Below are 12,836 nucleotides of genomic sequence, written 5' to 3'. Positions count from 1 at the left end.
ATCCAAGGGCTGGAAGATGAAGCAAGACACATTCAAACTGGAAATAAGGCATACGTTTTTAACAGTGAGGGTTATTAACTATTGGAACAATTTACCAAGATTTATGGTGGGTTCTCCATCACTGGCATTTAAAAAATCAAGGTGGGAAAATTTATTCAAAGGCATGCTCTAGTTTAAACAGGAATTTCTTTAGGGAAGTCCGATGGCCTGTGTCATACAGGAGGTTGGATTAGATGATTACAGTGGACCTTCCACCCTTACGATGTATGAAACTCGATGTTTGCTGACTTGCTGCATCCCCACTTAAAGAATCAGCTCTGTCCAGCAAGGAATATGCTAATACCACCACCAAGTAATTGTACATCTTGTGAATTCTACTCCGAAATTGTTTTCACAGAGTCTTAGGAAAAAATGAAGTCATTGCGGCATAGAGACGTGTGTAAAGTACGTAATACCAGTTTGAGTGACATCCTGGCTCCACTGAAGTCAATAGGCATTTAGCCATTGACTTCAGTGGAGCCAGGATTTCACCTCAGGTTTATTAGCAACTTTATGAGGAAAGATGTTCTATAAACAAGAGCAAAGTATTTTTATGATTTGGGCGAAATCTGTATGGTACTGTGAATCCCCAACTCCTGTTGAAGCCAGCAAGGTAGATGTTCAAAGGCCCAGTTAAGTGTCTAAGTGTCGTCATTTGCACCTTTGAAAATCTTCCCCAATGGAGTTTCTCATGTGAAGCCTGTTGAAGGCTTTGGCACAGGAGCAATAATATAATAATGAATTTGTTTATATACCAGAGTGGGAAGGCTAGAAGCTGGAACTTCAGGGGAAGAAAGCACCTCTCAGGCTTCAGCCCTCAGCCTTTTATTATTAAGGCAAAATTAGTGGGGTGATACTGCGAAGTGTTGAGTGGGAGTTGAGAGCATTCAGAACTTCAGAGACTCATAGTCATCATTATCTTCAGCATTCCCACTCTGTCATGTTTACAATGAAGAGAGTTGGATGAATCATATCTGTCCAGAAAAAAACAGTCTGATCATACTGTCACAGAGTGTGGGGGGACACAAGGCCCTGCACCCCTGGCTTCCTGCGATTCACCATGACTCTCAGCCAGCCAGTAAAGCAGAAGGTTTATTTAGACGACAGGTATAGAGTCCAAGACAGGTCTTGCAGGCACAGGCAACAGGACCCCCCCCCAATTAGGTGCATCTTGGGGTCCCAGGGCACCACAGCCCCCTTGGGAGGTCAGAGCCCCGTCTGCCTCCCAGCCATTCTCCCAGCCAGCTCCTGCAACTCCTTCTCTTGCGTCCCCTGCGAGGTCACTGGCTGAAGTGACCCCGCTCAGTTTGATCTCGAAGGGGGGAGAGATGTGACGAACTGGGACTGTTCTTAATGTGGTCTTTGAATGCTGAGTGGGGAGTGTTGGCCTGGGAAGGCAGGGGAGTGTGCGTCCTGGGCCTTCCTCCCCCTCTGACAGGGGTCACAGGATCGGCAGTACTGTCGGACACTAATAAAGACCCCAGGCCAGTAAAAGTTTCGTAGCAGCCTCTGCTGGGTACGCCAGGTTCCCTGGTGCTCTGAGAGGGGGATATCATGGGCCCAGCACAGCAGCTGGCGGCGATACTTCTGGGGTACCACCAGCTGCCTCCTGATCCCCCCTGACTCCATTTCTCCTGGGGGAGCCCATTCTCGGTACAGGAACCTTTTCCAGCAACTTCTCCCCATGGTCTGTACCGCACTGAGGTCAGCCAGGTCCTTTATCTTCCGCAAGGAGGGATCTTTCTGCAATTCGTCCCAGCTGCTGAGGTCCAGGCCAGGGATGGCCACCTGCTCTCTGTCGCCGGCTGGGTCGGAAGCCGCAGCCTCCCTGAGCTGTGTCCCTGGGCGTTCCCTCCCCACCAGGTTAGGATCCTGCGCCTCGGCCAAGGCACCCTCACCAAGGTCAGGGCGCAGTGCCCCTTGCCGGCTCTGACTACGGGTCACAACCAGGGCACCCTGGGGGTTGCTTGGCCATTCCTCCAGGTTCCCCCCCCCCCAACACCTCAGTGGGTAAATGGTGGTTCACTCCCACGTGCTTGGAACCCTCCTTGGTCCCCCATTTCAGGTGTACCTTTGCCATGGGCACCTTGAATGGGGTCCCGTCCACCCCCGTCAGGGTCAGGAAGGTGTTGGGCATCACCTGATCTGGAGCTACCACCTCGGGCCTGGCTGGTGTACCTCAGCACCCGTGTCCCAGTATCCATAGACCTTCCTCCCATCCACCTCCAGGGGAACAAGCACTCGCTCCGCAGGGACAGCCCCGCGCCCACCCTGTAAATGGAGAACTTTGAGTCTGGAGCATCTGGCCCCCCAGGGAAGCTGGCCTGGGGCCCTTCTCTCTCTTGAGCAGTTGATAAGCTGCCAGCCCCCCTTGCCCGGGAAGCCTGCCCCTCGTCTGTCTGGGCCTCTACCAAGTTAACCCGGTGTGGGTTCGGTCTGCTCAGTCTGTCCTTGAGCTTGGGGCACTGGGCCCGAATGTGGCCTCTTCGGCCGCAGTAATAGCAGCTCATGTCCTGTTGGTCCCCTCGAACCGGTCGGTTGTCCCTGATGCTGGATGTTCTCCTTGGGAGGGTGTCTCCATATTCCCCCTTTGGGAGGTACCAGTGTGACACACTCTCTGCATCGCGGCGGGCCTGTTCCTTTGGGACTCCTCCCTGCTTCCCTCTGACCGGCTCTTCACAAACTCATCGGCCAGCCGCCCTGCGTGTCGCGGGTTCTCTGGCCTTTTGTCCTTCAACCACAGCCTCAGGTCGGATGGGTACCGCTCATACAGTTGCTCCAGTACCAGCAGTTTAACCAGGTCCTCCTTTGTCTGGGCCCCATCTGCCCACTTGCTGGCATATCCCTCCATGTGGACGGCTAGTTGCAGATATGAGATCTCAGGGGTTTAATCCTGACTCCGGAACCTTTCCCGGTACATCTTAGGAGTCAGCCCAAACTCACGTAGCAGGGCCTTTTTGAATAGTTCGTAATCCCCTTTCTCCGCCCCTTCCAGTTGGCGGTACAATGCCATGGCTTTGGGGTCCAGTAAGGGGGTGAGAACCCGGAGTCTGTCTGCAGGATCAACCTGGTGCAGCTCGCAGGCCGTCTCAAAGGCATCCAGGAAGTCATCCATGTCCTCCCCCTCCTTATGTGGGGCCAGGATGCACTTATCAAAGCTCCGTGCAGTCCTGGGTCCCCCCTCGCTCACTGCAGCCGGGTGCTCGCTGCCCCTCAGCCTCTCCAGCTCCAGTTCATGATGCCTCTGTCTCTCTTCATGCCGCCTCTGTTTCTCTTTCTCCTCCCATTCATGCTGTCTCTGTTGTTCACGATCTGCCAGCTCTCTGTTTTAGCTCTTTCTCCCATTCCAGCTGATTCCACTCCACGGATGCCGAGCATCGCTGGGAGGATCCCCTGCTCTCTGGCGAGCTTCGCCGGGAGGATCCCCTGCTGGCCGGAGGGGTAATGGTGCCCTCGGTATTTGCTGGGCTCCTCCCCACCCTTCCCCTAGGCATAGGAAGGAGGGGTCTCGGGAAGCCCTCAGCAACCGGCTGACCACTCCCAACTGGGACAGACACTGGTGCCTGCGCTGCATTTGCCAGGCTGCTTCCCTCAGAGATAGGGATCAGTTCATTCCAGCGATCTCCCTCCTCCAGCTGGGCAATGAGCTGTTCTTTGGTGAGCCTCCCACTGCGCAGCCCCCTCTGCTTGCACAGCTCCACCAGGTCGCACTTAAACCGCTTGGCATACATCTTCCTGCTGGCCACTCACAGGCCTGGGTGCTCACCGCTCCCCACAGTTTCCAGGGGGACCTTAGTGTGCCAGCCCTTCTCGAGGTCACCACCTCCCTTGCAATCCCCCAGGGGACCCTGTTACTGCAAAAGTCCTTCTCGCTGGTCACATACTCCCAGGGGTGAATCGTCCTCTGAAACCGTCTCTCTCTGACTCTTCAGCACACCTGGTCCCCGTCAATCACCCTTCGTTTTACTGCTCCCCAGTCACTTACTGCAGGAAACGCCGTCCACGGGGTGCGGTAGATCCCACATCTGCTACCAGTTGTCACGGAGTGTGGGGGGACACAAGGCCCTGCACCCCCGGCTTCCTGCGATTCACCATGACTCTCAGCCAGCCAGTAAAGCAGAAGATTTATTTAGACTACAGGAATACAGTCCAAGACCGGTCTTGCAGGCACAGGCAACAGGACCCCCCCCCCCCCCAATTAGGTGCATCTTGGAGTCCCAGGGCACCACAGCCCCCTTGGGAGGTCAGAGTCCCGTCTGCCTCCCAGCCAGCTCCTGCAACTCCTTCTCTCGCATTCCCTCCCACAGCCTTTGTTTAGTTTCCTGAGCAAAGGTGTCACCTGGCCTCTAACCCCTTCCTGGGTTCTCACGTTACATGCTCAGGTATTCTCCCTCACGGCCAGTCTCCCATCCCCCAATGCAGACCATCCTAGTCACACTCCCCTGCCTTCCCAGGCCAACACTCCCCACTCAGCATTCAGAGACCACATTAATAACAGTCCCAGTTCATCACACATACTTTGATGTTGTATTCAGATAACTTTATTAGCTGTGCTCATCGCCTTTCAGCATTTGTTGCCTCTCTGGGGAAGAAAAGCTAGTATGTGAATGGTAAGACAGATTTATTAATCTTTGTTTTTTTCATGTCTGAATATAAACATTGGCAACGTTGCCTGCTCTCACAATTCTGTCGCTCTCACAATTCTATTGTGAGATGCATGATATTTTTCTTAAAGTCTGAGCTTGTGGAGTCATGTGAATATGTGAGAATCTCTTGTCATCTTAAAAAAAATTAGTTTATAGACCTCATGGTTGCAGAGGAAAGCTTGAAAGCACAAACCCTAAAGGCTCAAAAATCAGAAGGCAAATAAAAAGAACCTAGCATTTATTATTTCTTAAAATCTCATGATTTTTTTGGGACTTGACTCATGATTTTTGAGTGTTTGGGGTTAGCAGAACTGCGTTGATGAAACCTAGTGATGTTAATACCAAGTAAACAATCATGTTTGTGGCTGGCTGCTCTAGAAGTGCACAAGAGAGGACAGGGCACTAGGAGCTTACTACTTGTACTTCTACGCAGTGCCTCAGTACAAGGAGCTGAATACTCTGTTCTGGAGTCTCCTGAGGCACAAAAATACACTAAAGAATGTGAGCGTAGATCAGGCCAGGTTGGCAAAGATGGATGGGTGAGTAGGTGGAAGTATGCTTTGTGAGGGGATTCTGAGGCATAGTTCGTCCTGGAGATCCTTCCGGGGAACCTCAGTACCAGCACCTATAAGGTGTGATTGAACTCTAGGTGACTTGCATCCTTTCAGCTAAAATAGAAGATCATTCTACTCTTAGTTACACCTGTGCAACCCATTGGACCTACTGACTTATTTATTAACTGGAAAGCGGAACATTAGTCTTATCCGCTAGCACTGCAGTTTTTACGGCATTTGGAGGATGCTTTGTTACTGGAGGCAGGATGGACATAAATCACAGTGATCTAGTATAAGCACAGTATGTGGGATATTGCTAAGCCTTGTTCCTGGCTGATGGTTATATTATATTTAGTAGATAATTAGACAGTTCATAAACTGCTCTTGGGTGTTTGCTTACATGCAATTTGTATTGGAGAAACACTCAGCTTTTGGTTGGTGCTGAAATTACAATATTCTGTGAAATACTTGTATTTTCTTGATCACTTTCAGACCTTTGACAAAAATGCTTGGTGGTAGAGCATTGGTTTACTGCCAGTGAAGGGAGATCCAAAAAGGCAGAATAAGTTAATTATCCTTGAGATTTTTGCTATTGATTTTTTTTTTGTTTTGTTTAGGATACATACCATTCTGTATGTATTTGTAAATGGTGTGTGAGAGTATATAAATATATAAAAGTTAATTTAAACATTTTTCTATAACACCATGTGCATTGTGTTTTAGAGAAATAAATACACTTTCCCTGTTGCTAGGGGATTAGCAGTATCACTGAACACTCAGATAATACAATGAAGGGCACTATTATAAGAAACTAAAAGGATAGAAGAGCAATCCTTAAGCGAGCGTCAGTCAATTTTTTTCAGAATTTCAGCCCATTTTTTTGTTTTGTTTTATCAGTTCAGAGTGAATGAGTTTGGTGCCCTGGAAGTCATCACAGATGAAACAGAGATGGAAAGTGTTAAAAAGGCCACTGCTACCACAACCTGGATGGTGCCAACTGCTCAAGAAGGTCAGAAAGAAGCTATTTAATTTTTGTATGTTATAGTTGTTGTTTTTTAATGTAACAGTGTTCCATAAAAAGTTGCCAAAAGCTTTAAAATGGCTTAGTTGCTTTTCCTCTTAACAACTTCTGTACACACCTCATGAAAAAACTGAGGGGGATGTTATTAATTACTTGAGTGTGAATGGGTGTCAAAATGTCTTTTAAATTAGAAAGAAGCACAAAATTTCACACTTCTATTATTAAACATCTGGAAGCAATAATTTTAGAGAACTGCAGCTGTATCCTTCATAATAGACACTTTTATCTAAGTTTAGAACTAACTTTTTTTTAATGTGATCTATCCTGTTATTTTTTAACTAAAAGATGCCCTAATTGCTTAATCTATTTGAATTCATCAACATTTTTCACTTTGTTGTTCTTGCTGAGGCTAGTTCTCAAAAAGAAAAGAAGGATTTTACCTATTGTCTATAGTTAACTTCAGCTCAAAATAGTGTAAACTGCAAAACAGTTGTTACAGGATATTGTTTATTAGTTGCTCAAAAAACTTAACTGATGGAAGATTATATCTGCAATATCTTTGTTACTGCTAACTATACCACAGTGAACTATTGTGACTGCTTGCAAAAATGTTCAGAGTAATAACTTTCAAGGGTTTACATGGGCATTTAACTGCATGGGCAAAGGGTTTAGACAGAATTTTCTGTGGAAATTAAAATATTGGCAAAAGGAAAATATACATTTTCATCCATAGAAAAATGTTCCACATAGTCACAGATGCTCAGTATTATTTTTGTACACATTGAACATGGGATCAATAGGGTAGCACTGAAAAGAATATTACAGCTACTTCCATGGTTTCTTGCACCCATCATTTTTTTGCCTTTGCAGATGGTACATTTTACCAGGATTCTTTTTCCTTTTTAATTAAATACATAATTATTTTTAGCATTTGTGGAAAATGCCAGATTAACAGAATGTAACTGTCAGTAGCTATCCACCAAATAGCACAAGCAATAGTGCCGAAAACTTCGCCACGCTGCCCCACTAATATGTCTTCCCCTTGACCTGGAGAGACCCTTTCTGGGGGTGAAAAGGTAGTTCTTTTTCAAGTGATTGCATATGTCAATTCCAATTAAGTATGCGCGTGGTGCGTGCACGGCAACCGGAAGGTTTTTCTCCTAACAGTACCCATCGGGTCAGTTCAGGAGCCCCCTGGAGTCGTGCCTCCATGGTGCCAAATATAGGGCCCTGCTGACCTGCTGCCACCTCAGTTCCTTCTTACCATGTGTGATGATTAGCTGGAACGCTCGTTCTCTCTTGCTTCAGAGGCGTCTCTTTCTTTCCAGTCTTCAGACTTTTCCTGTAAATAGTTAGATAATAGTTAGTAGTTAGTGTATAGTTTTCTATAAGATATTGTTTGGGGGTACCCCCCCCGCTTCTTCTCTCCCCCTCCCCCCGTACTGGGGCATGCCACAGTCCCCGGGGTTTAAACCCTGCGCAGCGTGTGGCAAACCTATGCCCAGGAGTGACCCACAGACTTCTTGCCTAAAGTGCCTGGGGGATAAAGTCCCAAAAGGAATGTTGCAAAATCTGCAGGGGATTTTGCCCCAGAACCCAAAAGGGGAGGGATCAGTGACTGAAGATTCTCCTTATGGAGGCTGCCATTCCCACTTGGACCCAAGGTCAGCCAAGACGCGGCCGAGCACCTTGGCATCGGTGCGTAGTGCCCATTCATCGCAAAAGGTTTCGACACTGAGGAAGGACTCGGAGACCCTTGGCACCGACAGAGTTCTCCATGCAGGGTAGTGGGCAGTACCGTTCCCAGTCTCCAGTACCCCACAAAAAGAAGAGACCTGACAGAGGGCATTCGTCCACGCCCAGACCGGCACGGAAGGAAGCTGGCGCAGTGAGACCCGCGTTGGGTCACGTAAGCACGGCACCACCTAGTCAGGCTCTGTTGACTCCTGTTTCACAAAGGGACCAGTCGAATCCAGGCCCCCGAGACTCCCCTCTCCGGGAAGGTCATGAGCAAGTGCTGGAGTTATCATCCATGCCAGACACTTTTGAGGTGGCCAGAGAGCTCATTGCCTTCACGTCACTACCTTCTTCACCTAGATGAGACAGGGCACCGATCTTCGCTTCAGCGGCACCCGTGAGACCTTTGGTGCCATCCTGGGGCAAGCCAGCCATGGTACCGTGCTGATCGCCATTCCCTCAGCACCGGTTCTTTCTGCTAGTGGACAGGTAGAGGAGCTGCATTGGTCCTCAAGTTCCTGACACTGCTCCCCAGCACCAGTGGGCTCTGCTCTCCCGTGGTCCTCCTTCAGTGAGTCCTCTGAGTCAGAGGTAGAGTCCTGCAGATCTAAGCGAAGCCAACACAGATCGTGTAGACACTTGACGTCAGACAAGGAAACGCAGCAATTCCACCAGGCACTGTGGCCTGGGCAAAGGCAGGCTCCGACTCAGTCGCCTTTCTGGACCCCCTGTGTATTCCATCAAAGCCAAGGTCCTATTCCAGGAGGTCTGCGTTGGTGGCCTCGGTATCTCACGTGTCTCCCACACCTCCCTCGGTGCAGGACCAGCCGCCCCACGCTGCATCAGTCACAGTGCTGGAAGACCCGGTACCATGTGACCCCCTCGGTGCTGAGGGCAGAGAGCAAGACCCAGTCCTAGCTAGGGCCTCATCCTCGTTCTCACCAGAAGAGGTGGTGGCGGGAACTTCTATGATAATAGGGTACTCCAGCAGCTACTGAGCAGAGTGGCCCAGAACCTGGGGATCCATGTTGAGGAGGTTGCCAAGACATCAGATCCTATGGTGGATATCTTAGCCCCCTCTGGTGGTCCCTCTCGGATTGCCCTGCCACTCATAAAGACTATTCAAGAGACCACTATGACCCCGCCTACTTACCACTGACGGTGAAGAAGACCAAACGGAAGTGTTTCATTCCCTTTAAGGGGTTTGAACATTTTTACACCCACCCCCTGCTGGACTCCCTAGCTGTAGTTCCTGGCGCTCCCGCTTATTTGCCGCCACATCAGGGCCATCCCCAAAAAAACGGGAGGCAAAGAAGCTGGACCTCTTTGAGAAGAAAATTTACTCCACCGGGGGTCTCCAGCTCCAAATCTCAAATCACCAGGTGGTCCTAAGCAGATATAATTTTAACTCCTGCAGGGCTATGGCAAAATTTGTAGAGCTTCTGCCAGAAGACTCTAGGGTAGAGTTCTTCTCATTGGTAGAGGAGGGCAAGCTGGTGGCCAGGGCGTTGCTCCTGAATGTGGCTGATTGGGGGTGGCAATGAGGAGGGACTCCTGGTTGCAGGCTTCAGGGCTCCCATATGAAGTCCAACACACCATCCAGGACCTCCCATTTGAGGGCTCGACCCTCTTCTCGGAGACGACAGACTTGAGGCTTCATAGTCTCAAGGACTCAAGAGCCACCCTCAAGTCCCTTGGCCTGCACACTTCGGCTACATCGCAGAGGCACTTAAAGCCACAATCCCTGTCTCGATTCTATCACCCGCAGAACAGGCAGGACTTTTCTAGGAGGCATAGCAGAAATAATAGAAGGAGGCCTCCCCCTTCGTTGGCTCTGGGCAGGTGAAACAGTCCTCAGGCAAAAAGCAGAACTTTTGAAGGTGTGCCCAGGGACGACATACCAGTCCAAACTCTGGATTCATTCATCCTATCCCATTTCTACCCTGCATGGGCCCGAATTACATCAGATCGCTGGGTGCTCTGCATGGTAGAAAGGGGATCCTCCCTCCTTGCAACCCCCCTTCTCCGTCCCTCTTCAGGGACCCCTCTCACAAAAGACTTCTCATGCAGGAAATGCACATGCTCCTAACTGTGGGGGTGGTGGAAGAGGTACCTCAGGAGTATTTCCTAATACTGAAAGCCAAAGATGGCTTCAGGCCCATCCTGGACCTGCTATACCTCAAGAAGTTCATAAAGAAGTTGAAGTTCCTTATGGTCTCTCTGGCCTCCATTATCCCTTCCTGGGATCCGGGGGACTGGTATGCTGCCCTCGACTTGAAAGACGTTTATTTTCATATTTCAATAACACCGTCCCATAGACGGTACCTCAGGTTCATGGTGAATCACAGTCATGATCAGTTCAGTCCTTCCTTTTGGCCTGTCAGTTGCACCTTGAGTGTCTACCAAGCGCATCACAGTCGTAGCTGCGTTCTTATGCAAGTGGCAGGTGCAGGTGTTCCCATACCTCGACGACTGGCTGATCAAAGGTCGCTCCAAAGCACAAGTGGAGGCGCATGTGAGCCTCATAAGAGCAACTTTAGAAGACCTGGGCCTTTTATTGAATGTACAGAAGTCAACCCTATCCCCGTTCAGAAGATAGAGTTCATAGGGGCAGTGTTGGACTCAACATAGGGAAGGGTGTGCCTCCCAGAGTCACGTTTCCAGACCCTGTGCGATGACATACTAGGGGTTCTACTGATCGCCATATTTGGGGTCGGGAAGGAATTTTCCTCCAGGGTAGATTGGCAGAGGCCCTGGAGGTTTTTCGCTTTCCTCCGCAGCATGGGGCGGGGATCGCTAGCTGGAGGATTCTCTGCAACTTGAAGTCCTTAAATCACAGGATTTGGGGACTTCAAGAGCTGAGTCAAGGGAAGGGGGTGGGTCAGCTATTGTGGCCTGCATCATGCGGGAGGTTAGACTAGATGATCATACTGGTCCCTTCTGACCTTAAAGTCTATGAGTCTCGGGCAGTTCCCTACCACCACAGCAAGGAATTGCCTAAAGCAATTTGGCCACATGGCCACTTGTACCTTTGTAGTACAGCACGCCAGACTGAGACTTCAGCCTCTTCAGGTGTGGCTAGCCTCGGTGTACCAACCAATTCGGGACTGTCTAGACAAGATTGTCACTCTCCCCTGGCTGGTTCTTGAGTCTCTCCTATGGTGGCTCGATCCACAAGTGATGTGTGTTGGTGTTCTCTTCTCCAGGCCCCAGCCATCCTTTTTGCTGGTGACGGACGCGTCAGAGAGGGGTTGGGGAGCACCTGAGAGACCTCAGGGCCTCTAGTCCCAGTTGGATCTCTTACTTCATAGCATGCGTCTGACGAAGTGGGCATTCACCCATGAAAGCTTACGCTCCAATACATTTGTTAGTCTTTAAGGTTCCACAGGACTCTTTGTTGCTTTTTACAGATCCAGACTAACATGGCTACCCATCAGTGTCAGAGAGCTGAAGGCAGTCCGTTTGGCATGCCAGACATTCCAAGTTCACTTGGAGGGGAGATGTGTATCTGTCATGCAGACCATACAACAGCGATGTTTTATATAAACAGACGGGGGGAGCACGCTCCTCTCCCCTGTGCCAGCAAGCCCTCAAACTGTGGAATTTTAGCATAGCTCACTCAATACACCTGGAGGCGTCTTATCTCCCCAGAGTTCAGAAAGAGTTGGCAGACTACCTTAGCAGGTCTTTTCACAGCCACAAATGGTCCATCCACCCTTATGTCGCGAATACCATCTTCCAACGGTGGGGATTTCCCCAGATAGACTTGTTCGCCATGCGACACAACAGTTCTGCTCCTTCCTGAATCACAGCCTGGGCTCCATCATGGACATGTTCCTCCTTTCCTGGAGGGAACACCTCCTGTACTCTCGTTCACAAGATACTGCTCAAGGTTTGAAGGGACGAAGCCTCGGTGATATTGATAGCTCCAGCCTGGTCCCATTAGCACTGGTACATGTCTCTCCTGGAAATGTCCTTGAAAAACCCGATCACCTTACCGCTGCTCCCGGACTTGATTACTCAGGATCACAGCCACCTCCAGCACCCAATTGTCTAATCTCTTCACCTCACAACATGAAAGCTCGATGGCTAAACCCAATGGAGCTGGCTTGTTCAGGTCCAGTCAGAGAAGTCCTCCTTGGCAGTAGGAAACTGTCCACTAGGGCTACCTACCTAGCCAAATGGAAACGATTCACAATTTGGTCTTCGCAATATCTCCCGTCTCCAATGCTCTCGTCAATATTATTAAGAAGATCCCCTCAGTTCTTTTTGAAGCTTCATCTTACCCATAAGTGTAGGCTGCCATGTCCACTCCGAGCCTAGACATTTGGTGCCCAGGCTTATAGACAGCTGAATACCTGAATCTAATGTTGGAAAATGTAGTTGTCCTAATCCAGAGTGATAAGAGGGAAAATATGTGTATTTTTTTTCTCTCGTAGACTACAGGAGTAGTTATGTACAATCTTTTGGAGAAAAAGGCTGTAATAGAAGAATACCTCATAGCCTAGGATTTTAGTTACAGAAATAAGTGTGTGTTTGTTAAAAGAAAACTTCACCAAATTCTCGTTTCACAGTTGGCAATAGTCCCACTAGGTCAGGAATGAGGCACGCTGGCAGGGCGGCATGGGAAAGTCTGCACAGCTGCTGCCTAGGCTGTACCTGATCCGTGGATAAAGGACCTCAGTCTTCAGTGCAGCTAATGCAACATCTTTCAGCAGCACTAAATTCACACTAAAAAAGATCAACTAAATGTTGGCATGTGTCGTTATGTTAATGGTCTCTTGTGAGGGGGGGGTTGCCCTACCCAGATTGTGAAAGGCCAATTATCTAGCCTGGGTG

General features: G+C 49.4%; 1 protein-coding gene across 4 annotated transcripts in view; it reads left to right on the top strand.

Moving 5' to 3' along the window:
• Nucleotides 1-12,836, top strand: part of L3MBTL3 (L3MBTL histone methyl-lysine binding protein 3) — a 164,156-nt gene that overhangs the window by 32,066 nt on the left and 119,254 nt on the right. For all 4 annotated transcript variants that reach the window (XM_054024215.1, XM_054024218.1, XM_054024216.1 and 1 more), the window contains one exon: nt 6,137-6,248. In XM_054024215.1, the coding sequence (XP_053880190.1) occupies nt 6,137-6,248 (112 nt within the window). The remainder of the gene's footprint in view (nt 1-6,136; nt 6,249-12,836) is intronic.

This window comes from Malaclemys terrapin, chromosome 3 (assembly GCF_027887155.1).
Source record: "Malaclemys terrapin pileata isolate rMalTer1 chromosome 3, rMalTer1.hap1, whole genome shotgun sequence".
Taxonomy (NCBI): domain Eukaryota; kingdom Metazoa; phylum Chordata; order Testudines; family Emydidae; genus Malaclemys; species Malaclemys terrapin.
The sequence above is the reverse complement of the archived record's forward strand: the minus strand, read 5'-3'. Positions and strand labels throughout refer to the sequence as shown.